Genomic DNA, 21,205 nt, shown 5'->3' on the forward strand with positions numbered 1-21,205 from the left:
GTGGTTGCTATGAAACTTGGTTTTTCCCCCTCACACACAACCCTTAGGCTGAGTTGACACCAATGTTCCCTCTAAGCCCTGGAGGGTGGCAGCGGTACTGATGTTATGTTAGGTGTCAGTGGCTTTTTACAGTGACGGGGTGTGTGTGCTGTGATGTGCTTATCACAAAAAAATAATAATTTTGTAAAGCAGATATAGGCTGCAGTGGTGCTGATGAGAATAGGTTGCCATGCCAACAGCATCAGTTGAACAGCTGTGTGGTTGCTATGAAACTTGGTTTTTCCCCCCTCACACACACCCCTTAGGCTGAATTGACACAAGTTCAAAATTTTTGACACACAGTTTTGCAATTGATTTCTATGGTGATGGACTCTGGACCGACAGTTAGGGCAGAAACCGAAGAAAGGCCTAAGCTTTGTAAACTGGGCGGGTTTATTTTTATTTTGTTTGTTTTCATTCATACTCCGCCTGCAGCAACTACTGTTTAGATTACACTTGATTGGTTATTCTGGCCCCAGGCAGGAAATGACCTTTGACCCTTCAACAACCCTGCCTCTCATAAAGGGACACGCATAGAATAGCTCAGCCCGGCATCAGGCCCCGCCTCAAGCTTGGTCCGGAGCATCCGCTTTCTAAATTGGTCACAGAACCCGTAGATTAAGATTCGTTCCGCCCACCTCTAGGCAACGACCAATCAGAATCGGCTCTCTTGTGGGCGTGTGCTACCTTTAGCGTTTTTCAGTCAGAGTCCGGACGTTAATGCTTGCTATCACCCATCCTCGACGCTTAGGACGTCTGACTTTCTGAAAGGCTGGCGTTTCAGTCAATCACGGGCACGCCTCTCTTTTCTCCTCCCCCAGTCACATGAGATTTTATTTTTGATCGATGAACGAAGGTAGGGGAATAAAACTCTTCAGCCAATAATATTGACGCACATTTTGACAGCCAGCTAATACAACCAATGAAAAAAGTTTGAAGAGCCCACACAGCGCTGTAGGCGGAACTAAGCCCAATGTGCGCAATCAGCATCCCGGAGACTACAGTTGATTGCCTCTCGCTCCAACGAAATGTCAGTAGGGCGTGAAAGACGACCAGCTAGACCAATCGCTGTACGGCAGGCGTTTCCAGCAGCCCACCCGTGGCTTAAGTGAGGGCGGAAGATGGCGGCGGCCGGGACGGGTCCGGGGGATCCCGACGGGGGGTCTGAGGGGTCAAACCGCGACCGGAGCGCCTTTGAGTGCAACATCTGTTTGGAGCCTGCAAGAGAAGCAGTCATTGGTCTCTGCGGGCACCTCTATTGGTAAGGTGGGGGCGAGGATGAACAGAGGGTGGTGGGGTAGAGGGGTCTGAAGGGGTGTGGTCGAACAAGTGGGGCATGTTGACAAAAGTGGAGGCCGAGGACGGTGGTCTGGGCAGAGAGTTGTCCCAGGTGTTTTTTTTAAAGCCCCCTGTTTGCAGCATTCAGTTGAGCAGCAGTCAAGCAGGTGACGTCTTTCCCCTTCATTGTATCCTCCTGCCTGGCAGACAACTGCACCTGTTGAACTTCTGCCTATCCCGGTTGCTGTTCAAGGCACAGAGCCAGGCCTGGTTTTTAAAACTGGTAGGTAAGAAAGAGATAGGTGACGATATGGGTCAGGACAGGCTCCAAAGGAGGGGTGGATTGTGTTGGCATGGAAGCGTGCTTTCTAAAGGGAGGGGGCTGTGGAGGGTCTTGTTTTCTGGCGGCGGCGGCAAAGTCCACAGTGGCAAAGTTCTGGGCTGCCTCCCCCTTGCTTGGTGGGTTCAGTTCAAGATGATGGTCACGGCCACTGAGACGATTGTGGCTCCGTGGACAGTATCTGCTTTGCACGGAGAAAGTCTCCAGTTCAGTCCCTGGCATCTTCCAGTTTTAAAAAGGGCCAGGTAGGAGGTGATGTGGGAAGACCTCTGCCTGAGGCTCTGGAGAGCTCCTGCCAGTCAGGGTAGACGTCACTGAACTTGATAATCCCATGATGCGATTTTCCCTATAAGGCAGCTTGTTGCGGTCATGGAGCCTAATGAGACTTCGCCTAAGAGACCTGCTCCTCTGCTTTCTGTTGTACCGGCCAAGGTATTCCGGGCTGGTTGATGTGGCTGTCCTGTCCTCGGTTTTATCTTCTTAACAACCCAGCTGAACTGAGAAAGAGCGCCTGGCGCAAGGTCGGCCAATGAGCTTCTTGGTTGAGCGCAGCAGCGAGATTCAAGTCCAGTAGATTTTGGGATATGAGTTTTCGATAGTCAAACATCCCTTTGTCAGATACGAAATGGTTGAGTGGGTGTGCTGGGACCAGTGTCTCCTTGTCTTCATCTGATGTTCTCACCACCACAACACACTGTACACCCCCTCTGTATCGGTGTTGGTACCGGTGTGGCTCTGTGCTTAGAGCCTCTGCTTGCATGCCGAAGGTCCCAGATTCAATCCCAGACATCTCACATTAAAAGGACTAGGTGATGTGAAAGACCTTGGTCTGAGACCCTGGAGAGCTGCTTGCCATACTGTGGCCCCGATCACACAGGCCGGATATCGCCGGGGGGAGGCGTGGCTAATGCCCTGGTGCAGTTTGATGCACGATTACACGATCAGACGCGCCGGCGGCACACCACGGGTCCTTCCCTTGGCGCCGGCAGGGAAACGAGGGACCGAAGGGGAATGCCATGCACCGGGCGTGATCACACCACGGGCGTCTGGAGGCAGCCCGTGGCAAATGTTTACTAGTACCTTGGAGGTACTAGTTTTTTAAGGCGCATTGTCGGTGGTAAGCCACGGGTGCGCTCCACTTCCCAGATGTTGAGGTGTGATCGCGCCCGGATAATCTGCCCACCATCCATGCCTCTCCCGCGACAACTTTGCCGTGTGACCGGGGCCCGCGTACATAATACTGGCATTGATGGACCAAGGGTCTGATTCAGCTCCATGTGTGTGAGCAGCCAAAACACTCCCCCTAATGTGCCATTAGTGGTTTTTAATGGCTATGAATAGGGCAGAGTAGTAACCATGAAAACTTTGGGAAGCAGGGGGTGGTTCAGTTAATTATAATACAATCAAGGGGTGGAGCTTGGGGAGGGTTCTGTGGCTGACATAATTTTTTTGGCTCCTTGGAAAGCTCTGGGGTGGCGTATCAAATCAGTCAAGGAGGGGCCGAGTTAAGGCAAATTGAACTGAAGAGAGTTGAGGGCAGGTCATACCTGTTCCTTGTCCCTAGACGCCAAAGGCCAGCTAACATGGCCTTGTGCCCCAGCCAGACGATGCAGGAGCTCAGCCTTTGGAGAGTCTCCAAAGAAACAGGTTGAAGGGGAATAGATCTAAAGTGGGAATAAGAAGTGGATGGAATACACTGAGCAAGAAACTGGGGGTGGGGATGGGGACCAGTCCCAGGCACAAAAAAAGATATGTTTTTAAATTAATTAATTAAATTAAAGTTTTAAAGTAAAAGTAAAAGCCAGTGCAGTTGGAGCGTTGAACTTCTGCCTATCCCGGTTGGTGTTCAAGGCACAGAGCCAGGCCTGGTTTTTAAAACTGGTAGGTAAGAAAGAGATAGGTGACGATATGGGTCAGGACAGGCTCCAAAGGAGGGGTGGATTGTGTTGGCATGGAAGCGTGCTTTCTAAAGGGAGGGGGCTGTGGAGGGTCTTGTTTTCTGGCGGCGGCGGCAAAGAGCCTTTCTTCTACAGTTGCAAAGGTCTGGGCTGCCTCCCCCTTGCTTGGTGGGTTCAGTTCAAGATGATGGTCACGGCCACTGATCCGGAAGACCCGAGCTCATATCCCCTCTCTGCCGTGAAGCTCACTGATTAACCTTCAGCGACTGGTCAAACTGGTCAAAAGGGGCATTGCAGAGCTGGAGGAAGTGCAGAGGAGGGCAACGAAGATGATGAAGGGGTTGGAGCAAAGGCTGAAGAATCTGGGACTTTTCGGGGTTTTTTTAAAAAGGCCACCAAGGGGCAGGGGACATGGTAGAGGTTTATGAAATTATGCGTGGGGTAGAGAGAGTTGACAAAAGGAACTTTTTCTCCCTCTCCCCAAATACTAGGACTCGAGGGCCTCCAGTGAAGCTGTTGGGCAGGAAGGTTCAGGATGGACCAAAGGAAATATTTCTTTATACAGTGAGTGATTCAAATGTGGAGTTGGCTGCCAGAGGATGGAGTGATGGTCACAGGAATAAACAGTTGTAAAAGGGGATTTGAGAGGTTCATGGAGGGTAAGTCTGTCAGTGGCCTCTGGAGAAGAAGAAGAAGAAGAGATTGGATTTATACCCCGCCCTTCACTCGGAGTCTCAGAGCGGCTTACAAACTCCTTTCCCTTCCCCTCCCCACAACAGACACCCTGGGAGGTGGGTGGGGCTGAGGGAACTCTGACAGAAACTGCTCTTTTCCAAGGACAGCTGTGCCAGAGCTTGTGACTGACCCAAGGTCACATCAGCAGGTGCAAGTGGAGGAGTGGGGAATCAAACCCGGTTCTCCCAGATTAGAGTCCGCCCATGCACCGGGCGTGATCACACCACGGGCGTCTGGAGGCAGCCCGTGGCAAATGTTTACTAGTACCTTGGAGGTACTAGTTTTTTAAGGCGCATTGTCGGTGGTAAGCCACGGGTGCGCTCCACTTCCCAGATGTTGAGGTGTGATCGCGCCCGGATAATCTGCCCACCATCCATGCCTCTCCCGCTACAACTTTGCCGTGTGACCGGGGCCCGCGTACATAATACTGGCATTGATGGACCAAGGGTCTGATTCAGCTCCATGTGTGTGAGCAGCCAAAACACTCCCCCTAATGTGCCATTAGTGGTTTTTAATGGCTATGAATAGGGCAGAGTAGTAACCATGAAAACTTTGGGAAGCAGGGGGTGGTTCAGTTAATTATAATACAATCAAGGGGTGGAGCTTGGGGAGGGTTCTGTGGCTGACATAATTTTTTTGGCTCCTTGGAAAGCTCTGGGGTGGCGTATCAAATCAGTCAAGGAGGGGCCGAGTTAAGGCAAATTGAACTGAAGAGAGTTGAGGGCAGGTCATACCTGTTCCTTGTCCCTAGACGCCAAAGGCCAGCTAACATGGCCTTGTGCCCCAGCCAGACGATGCAGGAGCTCAGCCTTTGGAGAGTCTCCAAAGAAACAGGTTGAAGGGGAATAGATCTAAAGTGGGAATAAGAAGTGGATGGAATACACTGAGCAAGAAACTGGGGGTGGGGATGGGGACCAGTCCCAGGCACAAAAAAAGATATGTTTTTAAATTAATTAATTAAATTAAAGTTTTAAAGTAAAAGTAAAAGCCAGTGCAGTTGGAGCGTTGAACTTCTGCCTATCCCGGTTGGTGTTCAAGGCACAGAGCCAGGCCTGGTTTTTAAAACTGGTAGGTAAGAAAGAGATAGGTGACGATATGGGTCAGGACAGGCTCCAAAGGAGGGGTGGATTGTGTTGGCATGGAAGCGTGCTTTCTAAAGGGAGGGGGCTGTGGAGGGTCTTGTTTTCTGGCGGCGGCGGCAAAGAGCCTTTCTTCTACAGTTGCAAAGGTCTGGGCTGCCTCCCCCTTGCTTGGTGGGTTCAGTTCAAGATGATGGTCACGGCCACTGATCCGGAAGACCCGAGCTCATATCCCCTCTCTGCCGTGAAGCTCACTGATTAACCTTCAGCGACTGGTCAAACTGGTCAAAAGGGGCATTGCAGAGCTGGAGGAAGTGCAGAGGAGGGCAACGAAGATGATGAAGGGGTTGGAGCAAAGGCTGAAGAATCTGGGACTTTTCGGGGTTTTTTTAAAAAGGCCACCAAGGGGCAGGGGACATGGTAGAGGTTTATGAAATTATGCGTGGGGTAGAGAGAGTTGACAAAAGGAACTTTTTCTCCCTCTCCCCAAATACTAGGACTCGAGGGCCTCCAGTGAAGCTGTTGGGCAGGAAGGTTCAGGATGGACCAAAGGAAATATTTCTTTATACAGTGAGTGATTCAAATGTGGAGTTGGCTGCCAGAGGATGGAGTGATGGTCACAGGAATAAACAGTTGTAAAAGGGGATTTGAGAGGTTCATGGAGGGTAAGTCTGTCAGTGGCCTCTGGAGAAGAAGAAGAAGAAGAGATTGGATTTATACCCCGCCCTTCACTCGGAGTCTCAGAGCGGCTTACAAACTCCTTTCCCTTCCCCTCCCCACAACAGACACCCTGGGAGGTGGGTGGGGCTGAGGGAACTCTGACAGAAACTGCTCTTTTCCAAGGACAGCTGTGCCAGAGCTTGTGACTGACCCAAGGTCACATCAGCAGGTGCAAGTGGAGGAGTGGGGAATCAAACCCGGTTCTCCCAGATTAGAGTCCGCGCACTTAACCACTACACCAAACAACAACAGAGCGTAAAGGCCAAGGCCTTCCTCTTATGTTGCTTCCTGTCTGGGATTCAGAGGTTTAGTGCCTCTGAATGTGGAGGCTCCCCTCAGTTACCGTGCCTAGTAGCCACTGATAGAGTTACCCTCCACGAATCTATCTAATCCCCTTTTGAAGCTGTGTATTCCTGTGGCTGTTATTACATCCGCTGGCAATGAATCCCACAGTTTAATCATTTTCTGTGTCAAGCAGTATTTCCTTTTGTCCATCCTGAACCTACGGCCCATCAGCTGTATTGGATGCCCCCGAGATCTAGTATTTTGGGAGAGGGAGAAACATTTTTGTTTTGTCAGCGCTCTCCACCCCATGCATAAATATAAGAACGTAAGATGGCATGGCCATCCGGTGGCAAGCGGGCTGGCAGATGAAGCCCACAGAGAGTTGGGGGGGGGCATGGCTGCCATGGGGGTGAGACTGAGGGTAAGGCATGGGTGGCAGATACCTGCCAAAGCTGGATGGTTTTACAGACCCCTCTCAGTGAATCCATCCCCCTCCCCAAAGAGGTCCCTGGCTCACAGTTTGGGAACCACTTGGCCTGTGGCCACGTAGGAGAAAAAACTTTTCCCTTTGGAAGGGCTTCCTCACATTGTGTCCATGGTCAGCTGTGAGTCTGAGTAATAAGCCTTTTCTCTTTTCTTTTCTTTTCAGCTGGCCTTGCCTTCACCAGGTGAGTCATTTTGCATCTTCTTTTTCTTCTTCTGGGTATGTGTCTAGAGGGCAACGGAAGACGTTTTAAGTCTTTTATCTGTGGCCAAAGGACTCATTGCTTTATTTGTCCAAACATGTATAAGCTCCCCGACCCTTTCTCCCAGTACACCAGGACCCAAGGGAAGTAACAACTTTAGAACATCTAAAAGCCAATCCCAAACCATTGGCATGGTCGAAAACTCACTTTGGCCTTAAAGACTGGGGATGGATAAGCCCTTGAGACCAGCAAGTGCCCATTTAAAAGGGTCTTACAGACTCACCCGTTCACTAGGAGAGGGGGTGCTTTCCATTGTGTAGCAGGTGCTATGGGAAGAGCCCCCCCAAATAGGCCCTGCCGTTACATATGTTTGCTCTTGAGGGCACTGAAAGGGGCAGTATCATCGGTGACTCTGCTGAGCAAGGTGCTCTTCTGCTGCCCGGCTGCTAACTTCGGAGGGGAAGCCAAGCTTTCTGCTTCGTTAGCAAGAGTTGGCCTTGATAGACTTCTCAATTGCTATGAAGTATGTTAGCTTAGAGATCTCCATGTTATTTATTTATTTGATTTATTTCCCACCTTTCTTCACAATGGGAGCCAAAAGCAGTTTGTTGGTCTCCTTTTGTCCACTTTTATTCTCACAACAACCCTGTGAGGTAGGTTAGGGTGAGAAGGTGTGACTGGCTCAAGGTCACCCAGCGAGCCTCCCTGGCAGAGGGGGGATTTGAACTTGGGTCTCCCAGATCCTAGTCAGACACTCTAGCCCAGGGGTGTCGAACTCATTTGTTGTGAGGGCCAGATATGACATAAATGAGACCTTGGTGGGCTGGGCCATGTGTGTCATAAAATGTAATGCCAGTTAGCAGAGATATAAACTTTATAAAGAAAACAAACACAAAGGGGTTTTTTAACTTAAAGTAAAAACATGCTTAAAACATTAGCTCTGTAAGCTGCAAGCCTACTTTTGATTTATTGACATTCACCACAGAAATCTCATGCTCAGAGTTCTGAGTCTAGGACCCAGGTTAAAACATGAAATGGTTGAGTGATTAAGAGTCTAGTGAAGCAAGCTATGATGCAGCAGCAGTAGCAGAACTGGAAGGAGGAGATGGCCAGTTCCACTGCAGGCCTGATGGAAGCCCTCTGGGGGGCCTCATCCGGCCCCTGGGCCATATGTTTGACACCCCTGCTCTAGCCCTTACACCACGCTGGTTCTCTGCTCAGAGGCAGTCTCCTGGAAGTGAATGACTGGGTCAAGCAATCTCTATTCTCCCCGGATTGTGGGCCTTCCAGAAGCACCTGGAAAAACCACCTTTGGGATAGAATGCTGGGTGAGATGGACTTTTGGTCTCACCTGATTGAAATATTTCTTACTACAACCTCTGTCCCCAGATTGAATGTTATGTGTGTGTGTGTTCATGGCTGGGCTTTAATTCTTTGTTTTATATGTGCATGTGTGCACCTGGAAGTCATGGCGACCTCTGGTGACTGACCCCTACTGGGCAGCCTGGAGAGGTGGTTGAATAAAGCCTACCCCTGCCTCCTGACTGCTGGTATTCCAAGGAGGTCTCCCATCCAAGTACTTGCCAGAGTCAACCCTGTTTAGCTTCCAAGATCTGACGAGATTGGGCTTTCCTGGCCTATCCAGGTCAGGGCACTGGGCTCCAATTCTGAAAAGATACAGAGCTGAATTCCAAAATCCTTCTATAAAGCTTCCTCTCCCATCAGTAATCAGGAGAGAGCATTCTGCCCGTGCTCAGTGGCATCTCTTAATTATTAGTACTTCGTATACTCTAAGATACACAGTTGTGCCGTTGAAAACCAGCTCAAGGTTGAAATGAAGCTCTTGTTTATTTAGTACCTAGGTATCTTCTGTGCCGCCTTTCTTCTTCCTGAGGGGAACTCTGGCAAGGTCCTTAAATTTTCCCTGTGGTACTCTTCTGTTTTTGTCTGCACCTGTGTTTCATGGTTGCTAAGGTAGTGTGAAGGTGTCTGCGGCACTTAAATGCCTTCTGCCGCCTGTACGTTCAGGCGTGAAGAATATGTCACGATTTTAACTGAGACGGATACTTCTGATTATGGATTAGGGGCTGGGCTGCTGTAGAGTGGAAGGTGCGGCAGCTGCTTGAACTGTACTTTTGGGAGTTTGGCGAGGGGGGTAAGAGCCTCCTCCTCATTCACCATCATGCTTTTCCCACCTAGTGGCTAGAAACACGGCCCGAGCGGCAGGAATGTCCCGTGTGCAAGGCAGGCATTAGCCGCGACAAAGTCATCCCCCTCTATGGCCGTGGAAGCTCGGCCCAGCAGGATCCCAGGTAATTCTTTCCCCACTGGGTTTTTTCTTCTTTCAGTTTTGATAGACCTCAATAGAATGACAGTTCTGGACAAGAGTGGCTGTTTCTTCGTCCTGGTAGAGTAATTGCTCTTTGCCCAGCAAATTCTCTGGCTTTCAGCCAGCACCCCAGTGGCTGCTTTATGTCTCTTTTTCCTTTTACATCTTTACGAAGAGAGTGGTTAAAAATGTGGAATTTGCTGCCAGAGGATGTAGTGATGGCCACAGGAATAAACAGCTTTAAAAGTGGATTAGCAAGATGAATATATCATTGGCTACTCGCCACGGTGGCTGAGGTGAACCTCCACATTCAGAGGCACTAAACCTCTGCATCCCAGAGCCAGGAGGCAACATCAGGGAAAGACCTTGGCCTCTATGATCTGTTAGGGGCCGTCAATAGGAACTGGTTGGCCCCTGGGCTAGATGGACCACTGGTCTAAGGTTCTTATGAGAAAGGGCGGGTGGTGGACACGCGCACACAATTAGAGAGCATAAATTGATTGAAGGGTTACAAAACACTCCCGACTGTCATCTTAAATTAACATATATCTGCACTATGAGTTGCCAGTGTACGTTAGGAGGGACAGACAGGCAGGGCTATTTTGGGGCAGGAACGGAGTTCCGGCTGGCTCCCAAGTTGGCCACGCCCACCAGGAACTCATTAGCATAATAGGCCACACCCAACAGCAGAAACTCATTAGGATTGGCTACATTAGGGGTGTGTGGCCTAACATGCAAAGGAGTTCCTGCTACAAAAAAAGCCCTGGGTTTTGACAACAAACAAGGTAAACAGAATAACAAGCAAAAGGTGGGTGTGGCTGGATGACCACACTTCTGATAACATGGGGGTGCGGCCTAATGTGCTAATGAGCTGTGCTGTCAGGGGTGTGGCCCAATATGCTAATGAGCATATTAGTTTCTGCTGTTGGGTGTGGCCTTTTATGCTAATGAGTTCCTGCTGGGCTTTTTCTACAAAAAGAGCCCTGCAGACAGGGTTGTTGTAGGGATAAAAATGAGGAAATTACAGCAGTGTGTGCTGCTCCGAGGAGGAAGGGCGGGAGAAACATGTACTTGATGGCGAGGCAAAGCACCATAGATGTGGGAGGAGGACTGGCAGAGCACTTCGTGGGATTGGACTGGCCGACCTTACCCGACAGAGCTCCACAGTCTTTTCCACAGCTAGTATTTCATCCATGTGTAACAAACCGGGTTTGCTGCCCGAAATGCAGAATCTGGGTGATCGGTTTGGGGGCCCTGCCCTGCCAAACCTTTTCTGTTGTTTGGTGGGGAAAACTGCAAGGGGGTGAGAAACTGTGGCGGCAAGAGAGGGCTGACCAGCCTGCCTTCATCATCTTCATTTCCACACAGGTTGAAGACTCCCCCCCGGCCACGGGGTCAGCGCCCAGAACCTGAGTCCCGAGGGGTGAGTGTATTATGTTGCCCCGAAAGGTGGGGGTCAGGCAGCAATTTTTCCTCAGGCCAGTTTGGAGGGGGGGGTTGCCCTCTTCTGGGCATGGAACAGGGGTCACTGGGGGTGTGGGGGGGTATTTGTGAATTTCCTGCATTGTGCAGGGGGTTGGAGTAGATGACCCTGGAGATCCATTCCAGTTCTATGACCTATGATGTCGTCAGCCCCATCCTCCATCTGTCTGGCTGCCTCTCCATTTTTGTCGGGCCATCCCTCAAAGAGCATACATTGCTCTCGCCACAGTTTTATCCCCACAACAGCCCCGTTATTTCGGTTCGACCAGGGGTCCCCAGCGTTTTTGAGCCTTCAGGCACCTTTGGAGTCCTGACACCCAGGGTCGGCCACATCCACAAAACAGCTGCTGGAGGCAGAGCCCACCACAAAGTGGCTGCCGGAGCAAAGATCCTTGTATGGTAGTGGCATCTGCTACTAAAGCAAAGCACAGCCAATCAAATCTCCAGTGGCCAATCAGAACCCTTTAAGGGCAAAAGCCTCCCCCGGTCCCACCCACTTTCTAAAAACGCTTGATGCCCACCAGGAAAGGTTTCAGTGGATGCCACGGTGCCTGCGGGCACGGGGGGGCGGGCGCCAGTTAGACTGAGGGCATGTGATCACCCCAAAACCTTTCATGGTGTTTCACAGCTGAGTGGGGGACATAAACGCGGGACTCCCCGAGTCTTAGTCCAACACTGACTGCCACACCGCACCAGCATCCTCCACCTCAGCTTCACCTTTAGCAGCAGGCCGCTCAGTCTTCCTTCTCCACCTCCTTCCCTCCCCTTCCCCCGCCAGCAGGGCGTGGGCGGCTTCCCTGACGCAGCCACCGGCTTCCATATGGCGTTTGGCATCGGCGCATTTCCCTTTGGGTTTTTCGCTACCGGCTACAGCGGCCAAGGAGAAAGAGCAGGTGAGGCTCTGCTTTTAAAGTGGGGTTGGGAAAAAAGCGTCACCCGCCTGGGAGGGTGAGGAGGCAGGCAGTGAGCTTGCTTGTACCCTTGGCGCGTGCTTCCTCTCAACTGTGTACGGGTTCACCTCTAGGTGTTGTCCTGGTTGGCTCTGTCTTGGAGAGGATCTGACTTGGCTTTGCCCGTCGCATCGTGATGTGATATCTGTACAAATTCCCCGTTGGGCCGTGTTTGAAGAAGGCATACAGTTTTTATGAATGGAAAACCATACTGAGGCATTATTGTGGGGCGGAAGGGGGGGGGGATCTAGGCTTGGTATGAATTATGCTATGAGCCCTTCAAGTGTCCATCTTTATGAGGGGGGGAAGGGGGGAGTTGATATCGAAAGGATCAGTGTGCGTCCCCTCATAAATCAACAGATTCAGCAGTTGCAGGTACTTGGGACGTGAGGGAGGTCAGAGAGTCCAACGAAGAAGCAGGTGGTGTGAGTGAAAACTAACTGACACTGGTTCAAGGTTATAGTCTGCTGAAACAAGGGAGGGGCTGTGGCTCAGTGGAAGAGCTTCTCTGACTTGGATGGACCAAGGTCTGGTTCAGTACAGGGCACCTTCATGTGTGTGTTCATTCTATTAGAGTTTCCAAAAAAGGGGGTACTGTAGAGCTATTAGCAGTTGTGGCTGACTGAGAAACCTAAGTCTCTGTTTAAGCCAGGGTGACATGTGGTCTTTAATTCTTTGGTGGGCTCTCATTCAGCTTTTTCATGGCTACCTCTTTGCAGTCATCAAGGAACAACCTAGGATGGCGCTGTATAGATGAGGTGCAGCTTGATACTTATGGCTGGAATCACTGGAGGCAGGGGGCAGGCTTTCTCCCTACCTCAGTGAAGTGCCCCTTTTCTTTCTCCTATACAATATTTAACATTCAGATCTGGGGCGGGGCAAAACCTGTCCTCTGCCTCACACAGCCCTCTCCGCCAGGAGTCCTTTGCATTATACAGGCCCTTCCTCTATACATTCCCTGCCCACTGCAGTCGTGGGAGCCAGTTTGGTGTAGTGGTAGAGTGGCAGACTCTAATCTGGAGAACCGGGTCTGATTCCCCACGCCTCCATATGCAGCCAGCTGATGTGACCTTGGGTCAGTTACAAGCTCTCTCAGCTGTTCTCGCAAGACCAGTTCTCTGAGAGCTCTCTCAGCCCCAGCTACCTCACGGTATGTTACAGGGAGAGGAAGGGAAGGAGATTGTAAGCCGCTCTGAGACTCCCAAGTGAAGGGTGGGGTATAAATTTTCTCCCTCTTCTTCCTCCTCCTTTGCAGACTTTGGTCTCCTGAAGGTCATTTTTATTTATTGGTGATTGGATGAGTTAGGCTGTCTGTGAGCCTGGTTAAGAGTAAATAATAATAATAATAATAATCTTTCGATTTATTGATCACCCAATCCTTGCAGAGCTGCCAGCTCTGAGCGATTTACAGTTACTCATGTGTTGACACGGGACTAACAATGATGGGGGTAAGGGAGGACAACATATATCATTTTTAATCACACACACTTCGCAGTCGATCGGGAGTTTGGTCAGCTGTAAGCATCAGACGTGTTCCGGCAGCATTCTTTAGTCGGCGTCACGTGATGTCGTCAGCATTTTTCTCAGTCGCAGCGCACCACTGCCACCGTCTGGCTGGAATGTCCCATTGCAGGCTTTTCTTTGATGCTGCGTAGATCTCTCTCTGCTTTTGATCTTACGCGCCCTGCGTTTATTCATTGAGGGGACCACTCAGTGACAGTGTGATAGAGCATCTGCTTCGCATATAAAACGGTCCCTGGTTCAATCCCCTGCATCTCCAGTTGAAAGGACCCGGTAGCAGGTGATATGAAAGTTCTCAGCCAGAGACCACAGAGAGCTCCTTCCAGTCAAAGTAGATGGTTCTAACCATGACAGACCAAAGGCCTAGGTGTGCAAACTCTGGGCTGGGAAATTCCTGGAGATTGGGGGGGGGTAAAGCCTGGGGAGGCTGGGGTTTGGGGAAGGGAGGAACTTCAGTAGGGTATAATGCCGTAGACGCCACCGCCTAAGGCAGCTGTTTTCTCCAGGGGACCGGATCTGCCTTATCTGGAGATCAATTGTAATTCCAGGAGGTCTTCAGGCTCCACCTGGAGGTTGGCAACCTTATGAAGGGCCTTGCTCAGGAGACGTCCGTTCCAGGGTGCTGGGTGTGGGTGCCAGATATGGGCGAGGAGATGTGGAAATCTGCACTTTCCCTTTTCCACTTTTCCCAGACCAGATATGGTCTTAAAGGCCATCACAAAACAGACATGGTCTTCTTTGGTGACAGCTACCTGGTGTTTCAGGAGCTACGGTGGCTCGTGGTTAAGACGCTGAACTGCAGGCTGTGGAAGGTCAGTAGTTCAGCAGTTCGAGACCCGAGTGTGCCACATGACGGAGTGAGCTCCCATCTCTAGTTCCAGCTCCTGCCAACCTAGCAGTTCGAAAGCAAGGAATTGCAAGTAGATAAATAGGTACCACTTCGGTGGGAAGGTAATAGCGTTCCGTGCGCCTGGGTGTTTAGCCATGCCGGCCACATGACCACTGTCTTCGGACAGCGCTGGCTCTTCAGCTTTGAAACGGAGATGAGCACCGCAACCCTAGAGTCGGACTCGACTGGCTTTCAAGCAAGGGAACCTTTACCTTTTACCTGGTGTTTCACTTCTAACTTCTCCCTCCTTGTCCGCCCCTCTTTTCTGCGCAGAAGCGGATGCCATCAGACCATCGGGCTGGCAGGATTCTCTGTTCCTCTTCATCGCCATCTTCTTCTTCTTCTGGCTGCTGAGCATCTGACCGGACCCTACTGGACTTGCCCTACGCTAAAGACTTCAGAACTGGATGGGAGGGCTTCGATATTGGGAGGGGAAGGAGATGTTGTCGGCGGGGGGGGGGAGGGGTGGAGTTTGTTTCCAGGCGGTGCACGGGCTGGGCAGGAAGGGTCGTGAGGATGTAATTTAGACATGACGGTTCTCTGTCAAATTCCGCCTGCCCAACACACACATGCATATGCGCGCACATATCTTATGCAGAATTAAAGTATGTAATAGGACTACTTTGGAGATTTTGCAGTAGGGTGGGAAAGGGTGGATGTCCCATGGCTTAATTGGGATGGGGGGAAACTATTGTAATGATCAAACAGTAGGATTGTTTTTCCTTCCCCTTCTGATTCCTCTGTGGGGAGGGGAGCTCGATCAAATAGATTTGGGAGCAGGTGAGGGTTACCCGTCATCTGTCTCTCGGGAGGGGCTGTCTTTCAGCACGCCAGAATACCGCGTTGGCTCATCTACCGCTTCCCCCCCCCCCCCCCGCGGGGTGGGGCGTGTGCCATCTTGGTTTGTTGGCACTGTAGGTGATTCAGGACAGGAGGAGTGGCGAGAGCTGGCGTGCAGTCTTCCTTAATCTTGGCACTTCTTGGGTTGAGGTCTCCCCCACCCCTCACCATCGTTTGTGGCTTATATGCCGTCCATTGCTAGACAAGGCCCTGTGCAGAAATCCAGAGTGCCCTTTGCCCCGTCTGTGAGCTGACGCTATAACACACGAGGGGCAGGGCTTAGAAAAGACGAGAAGGGTGGGGAGGGAGCATCCCTTTTCTCTTCATAAAAAGCACAAGTCCAGAAATCCATGCAAGTGGGGGGGGGGAGCAATGCAAAGACTGGAGATGTCCGCCGGCGGCGGGGAGTTGTTCTTGGAAGCACCCCTCTCCAATGCTAGCGCATCCCGATCCTGCCGTTCCACTTGCCGACCACCGGACTAGGAATGGATTTTGCAGGCATGACATACACACCCCAGCCACGGGGCCACTCGTGGCTGGTTCTGTGGGACATAAGAATGTCTCATGCTTTTGCAAAGATGCCAGCTAGTCAAGCTAGAGCAGTGATTGCAGGGCAATTAGCTTTATTCTGCAAGGGGCGGGGGAAAAACATTTCCAGGAGGGAACTTCCCTGTTTTCAGTTGTGGCAGGTTGGAGGGAGATCCTCGTCTTGAATAACAGTATTTCATGGTCCAGGAATCTGGGAAAACGGAACTACTTCTTCTTCTTCTTCTTTTTGAGTGAATGAACAGAGACTTGGTGTAAATTTAACCAATGCTGTAATTAAATTAACCCACAATTCTTATTCCTGGTGCGGGAATGGTTGCTTTTTAAAAAAAACTATTGTTACTATTATTAGAGATATGCGCTGGATATCTCTGTTAGAGAACTTTGCACCGGATGGCAAGTGACGTATTTTGCATTGGCCGACTGCCATTTTGAAAGAGAGGGCATACAAAACCAGCCTTTTAATTCCTTGCCACCACCCTCCTTCTCCCCCAATACCTTCTGATACTTCCTGAGTTTATTGTTATTACAGTCTTAAGACCAACATACAGAGTAAGCATAACATGTGAGGGAGAGAGAAAAACCCCAGTCATAATATATAAAAATAGGAATCTGAATTTAAGAACTTTTAAAATGCAATACCTGCAATCTTAAGAATTAATGCACAAAAATCAGCGACTGAATAATCTCTACATTCTTATCTGATAGGAGCCAGCGAAGCCTCGCCTTCTGATACTTCATTCAGGCATTGAATGTGTATTTTTGACTTTGTAGCTGCTGAGGCTCATCTCCTCCTCGCAGCTCCTGTTCCTAGGCATAGCTTTCCCCTCTCCCCCGGCCTGCTTTCAGACTCTTGCCTGGTTCTTCCTTTTCCACGTTTTGCTTTTTATTCTCCTGGCACAGTTCCCTCTGCTAGAGGGCCCAGCTGGCTGCTTTCCACCCCTTTTTTTTGTTTAGTCGTCTGCCTGACCCATCTAGGATTAGCCTTGTAAGACCATCTTGTCTGCTGCCCGGCCTGTCTGTAACACACAGGCTGGTGAGCTGCTGGTGTCTTTCCTTAAGCTGCAAGTCTCAGCCCATTTCAGGGTAGGCAGCACAACCGGGGGATCCTATTCCTGGAACCGGGGTGAGGAGTTCAGAAGACGATCCCTCTCCAGTGGCAGGTTGCCTGAGACACTTGTGCCTTTCCTTTAAATCTAGACCCCCGGGAATGCCACAAAAGCTGGATCGGCAGTAGTCTATCTGTAAAGCAGGTAACTCAAGGAAGCGAGCCTGGCCATAGGAAGAGAGAGGCTGAACTCCAGCCAGGGTTACCATTGGCCAAACTGTCTTGGAAGGGAAAATATTTTAATTCTTCCAAGTGGAAATAATGGAGAATTGCCAGTGTAAAAAATATATTTTATTGTATAGGCAAAAAAAATGTACAAGAGGGGGTGGTTGGGGGAGGGGAATATCCAGAGAAGCGGAGACCAGTTTTCACCTCTTCTGATATGAAGCTTGGTTCCCCCCCCCTTCCCCTCAAACCCTTCCACTGGAGCTTCCTACCTGTAAATGTTCTCTCTCTGGGGCTTTTCTTGTTCCGGCCTTTGTTCACAAATTCAGAAGTCTCTCCTCCCCCCCCCCCCCACAACTTGTAGAAGCTGGGGGAGCGGGGGTGTTCTGTGTTCAACAGGTGAAGTTTCCTTCCCGCTATTTCTGCTATTGGCAGCATAGCTGTTGGCGGCACCCAGGGCTCTGCTGGGACTGAAGTGCCCTGCCCTCCCTCTCCAGACTAAGCAGTTCCGTACCCAACGCAGGAGAGCCGGGAACACACGCTTTGGCCTAGTGTTCACTTAGCCCAGAAGAGGCTGTTTTTGTTCTTTGGAAGTAGAAAGGGAGGTGTGTGGGTTGTTCAGCAGTAAGAAAAGCCTTTTTTCTGAGTGCAAGGGGGGGAAATAGATGGCAGTACAGGGGAAGATGAAACTGGCCAGAAAGCATGAAGAGGAGTGCAGGTTACAGTGAACATGTTTAAAGCTACCAGACTGTGTGTGTGTGTGTGTGTGTGTGTGTGTGTGTGTGTGTATTTAAAAGTTATAGTGACTTTTTCAAAACAGGCAAATGATTTTTGCTATTTTAACCATAGGAAATGGAGGGGAGGCCAGGATGTGTGTTCCTTTTTCCCTCTAAGTCTCCTTCCCCTCAGACTGTGGCAGCCATTCCTGGAGGGGAAATCACTGAAATGTAAAACCCAGCTTTTACATTGGTTAGAAGATACTGAGGAATTCTGTCTAGTTTGAACGCCTCCTCAGGTGCATACACAAAAAGAATTTGCTTTTACTCTTGCCGTAATCTGCTCTGTGTTTGCAGTCACCCCCCCCCCAAAAAAAAAGGTCAAAATGCCCATTGTCCATAAATACTTGTGGGAAGCATGGAGGGTTTTTAAAAAATCACTTTACCTGCCATGCCCTGTGTGTGCAGTATTAGAGTGAATTAATCTGAACATCTGAGTCTGTGCTTTGAAAGCATTTAGAAGAAGAGTTGGTTTTATACCCTGCTCTTCACTACCTGAAGGAGTCTCAGAGCGACTTACAATCATCTCCCCTTCCTCTCCCCACAACAGACACCCTGTGAGGTAGGTGGGGCTGAGAGAGCTCTGAGAGGACTGGGACTGACCCAAGGTCACCCAGCTGGCTTCGTGTGGAGGAGTGGGGAATCGAACCCGGTTCTCCAGATTAGAGTCCGCCGCTCTTAACCACTACGCCACACTGGCTCTACTTCTACCTACAGTCCTGCCTTGCCCTCTCTGCCTTCTGAAATACATCACTGTATAATGCCATTTTTGAGGGAGACATACTTCTGTGTGAACACAGCCAGGATTGGGAATGTGTGGATGAATGGACACTGCAGACGAAATGGTTTAACGGTCATTTCCCCATTCCCAGAGAACGGCAGGCATAATTGATTTCCAGCAGAGACTCCCAACTACAATTGCCAGGATTTGGGGGCAGAGGAAAAGCTATGGCAGTTCTGCTGCTATAGAATGTAATTTCTTGTGTTAATATACACCTGAATTGCCTGAGGGTTCACAATGTAAGGATTTTACCACAGTGCCTCCAATCAAATGACTGCGGATTTCAGGTCCTCCACCCCTGCTGCTTGTCTGCAATAGTCCATGCTTATACACAGCTTTTAAATGGATTTCATGGAATCACAGTTGGAAGGGGCTATATAGAAGAAGAGATTGGATTTATACCCCACCCTTCACTACCCAAACGTGTCTCAGAGCAGCTTACAAACTCCTTTCCCTTCCCCTCTCCACAAAAGGCACCCTGTGAGGCAGGTGGGGCTGAGAGAGCTCTTAACAGGAACTGCTCTTTTTCAAGAACAGCTCTTATCAGAACCACGGCTTGCCGAAGGTCATCCAGCCAGGTGCAAGTGGAGGAGTGGGGAATTAAACCCGGTTCTCCCAGATTAGAGTCCGCGCACTTAACCACTACACCAAACTGGCTCTCAGGCCATCTAGTCCACCTCCCGCCTTGCTCAATGCAGGCTCAGCCTAGAGCATCCCTGACAAGTGTTTGTCCAGATGCTGCTGAAAGACTGCCGTTTAACACGTCTGCTCCCATTGCTGGCCTATGTCACATTTCCAGTGTGGGTTGTTGGTTCTTTGCTCGACGTATGAGGTGAAGTCGCCAACTTCTGATTTCAAAATATTGGTAAGCGCTGTGGGGATGAAGTTACAGGAATGGAGCCTGGCAGATTTCAGTAGACAAGCTGAAAAAGGATTCTGTTGGCTCTTGTGACTTGGTTGGGTTTGCCAACAGGCCCTGGGTGTCCCTTCAAGAATGGCTTAATGGGATGTTATTTACTTCCAGGCCATGAAAGCTTTAACTGCCCTGCCCCCATTGACACACATTGAGCCTCTATTAAGGGACAGGACATTCATCTCCAGGGTTTTTTTTGGTAACCTTTAGCCTTGATAGGGTAGGGTGAGCTCACTTGTGTTTCAGCAAAGGATTGGCATGTGAGTGCAAGAGCATTTGCCAAGCTCTGCAGCCTGAGGCCTTTAAACTGGAAGTTGCCAGTAATTCAGCCTGGCACCTTCACATGTACTCTGTCACGAGGCGGTGGCATTCTACCATTGCCTACCCTTTCGTTTGGGGTCAACAGACTAAGGGGAGGGGGTGACTATACAGGTCACTCTGCACTGGCTTGTGAGAGAATGACATGGGGGCTAGCCTCAAGAACCTAGCTCCTCAGTGGAGGTGAACAAGTCATACAATTTGTGCCTGCACGCCAGGTGAAAGCAGGGGTCGTTTCGTAGAAAAAGAGCTAGGGGAACTCATTAGCAGAACTCATTAGCATATGCCACACCCCCTGACATCAGGGGCCCGTGGTGGACCTGCAAGGCCGGCGGGAGTGCGAGGAAGCCCCACCAAGGCCCTCCCTGGCCCCAGGCAGGCAGGGGTGGGGAGAGGCGGGGAGGAAGCAACTTACCCTTCCTCTTCTCCTGCCTCCTCCTGGCTGAATGAGGGCTAGAAGCAGGGTGGCCAGAAGCAGGGGGTGGGGCTTCATCGTGTGCCCTGCCCCCGCACCTCACCGGGGGGACTGCGATTCCCCCCCCCCCCGAATCGACCTCTGGGTGAAACTTATGCTGTTTTACCTGAAAGCATTTTGGCTTTACTAAAAAAGTAAATCTGACAAGCAGTCTGAACTTCTGGCTTTTTGCGCACACAAAATCTGGCAAGTGTCTCCCCCCCCCCCTTCAGTTGGCAACACCACCCAGCATTATTCTTTTCCAAATCCTGTTGCCAATAGATTAGTATGCATCACTCTAGTTTCTCCCGCCTTCAAGTGTCTGGCAATAGCCATGTTGCCTCACTGCTACTATCTTTTGCCATTTCCCCTCCAATTGGTTGGGAGAGGCCTATGCTTTAATAGTGCCACAGAAATCCAAAAAAGAAACTGGGCAAACCCCACTTGTTGAGTTTCTGCCCACCAACCACTTAACAGGCAGTCTTCTGGGAGGGGGGAAGGCAGCTCCTAAGGCCCACCTTAGTTGTAAAGTTTTGTATAATCACACACCAATACGAGATTTGCCAAATAATCTTCAACTCCCCTCTCCCAATGCAGGCACTCCCAACTTACCCACATCAGCTGTACTATAGTGAGATAGAAGACCCTGATACCCGATGCTGTTGTTGGCCAACATTTCGTACTACTACTGGATTTAGGGTTGTATCCTTGGTGGCTGCTGTTGGCCAGTTTTAACAGAATTTGAAACTCCCAGGCTTAGTTCCTTAGGGTTTTTAAAAACAGTCGTCGTCGTAAGCTTTATCACATTGTGCCCCTCTAGCTTGATAACAGTCTTCTAAGCCTTTGCCCTTGTGGAAAACACCACAGAGCGAGTTAAGAGTCGCCTCCATGCCCAGTAGCAGTTGTGCTGCAGGCACTAACCTCAATAAGCCCAGTATTTCAAACATCAGCCGATCACCAGTTGCGTGACAAGAATTTAAGCAGCCACAAATTCTCCTGTCATAGAAATAACGTAATGATGGGTGAGATAATCCCTCTGTGGCTGAGTTTGTGCCTGTCGTATAGCTATTAAA

General features: G+C 50.2%; 1 protein-coding gene across 2 annotated transcripts; it reads left to right on the forward strand.

The window, feature by feature from the left end:
* The first annotated feature begins 1,122 nt into the window (after positions 1-1,122).
* Positions 1,123-15,703, forward strand: RNF5 (ring finger protein 5, E3 ubiquitin protein ligase). Of its 2 annotated transcripts, none has more exons than XM_015415418.1 (6): positions 1,123-1,300; positions 7,024-7,042; positions 9,260-9,372; positions 10,758-10,812; positions 11,650-11,764; positions 14,505-15,703. In XM_015415418.1, exons 1-6 carry the CDS (start codon positions 1,161-1,163, stop codon positions 14,591-14,593), a joined length of 531 nt encoding a protein of 176 aa, XP_015270904.1. In that variant the 5' UTR covers positions 1,123-1,160; the 3' UTR covers positions 14,594-15,703. The 2 variants fall into 2 exon arrangements, with proteins under 2 accessions (XP_015270904.1, XP_015270905.1); XM_015415419.1 differs by having other exon boundaries at positions 11,653-11,764.
* The last annotated feature ends 5,502 nt before the right edge of the window (positions 15,704-21,205 follow it).

Source organism: Gekko japonicus, unplaced genomic scaffold (genome assembly GCF_001447785.1).
Source record: "Gekko japonicus isolate JY-2015 unplaced genomic scaffold, Gekko_japonicus_V1.1 scaffold1234, whole genome shotgun sequence".
Classification (NCBI taxonomy): Eukaryota; Metazoa; Chordata; class Lepidosauria; order Squamata; family Gekkonidae; genus Gekko; species Gekko japonicus.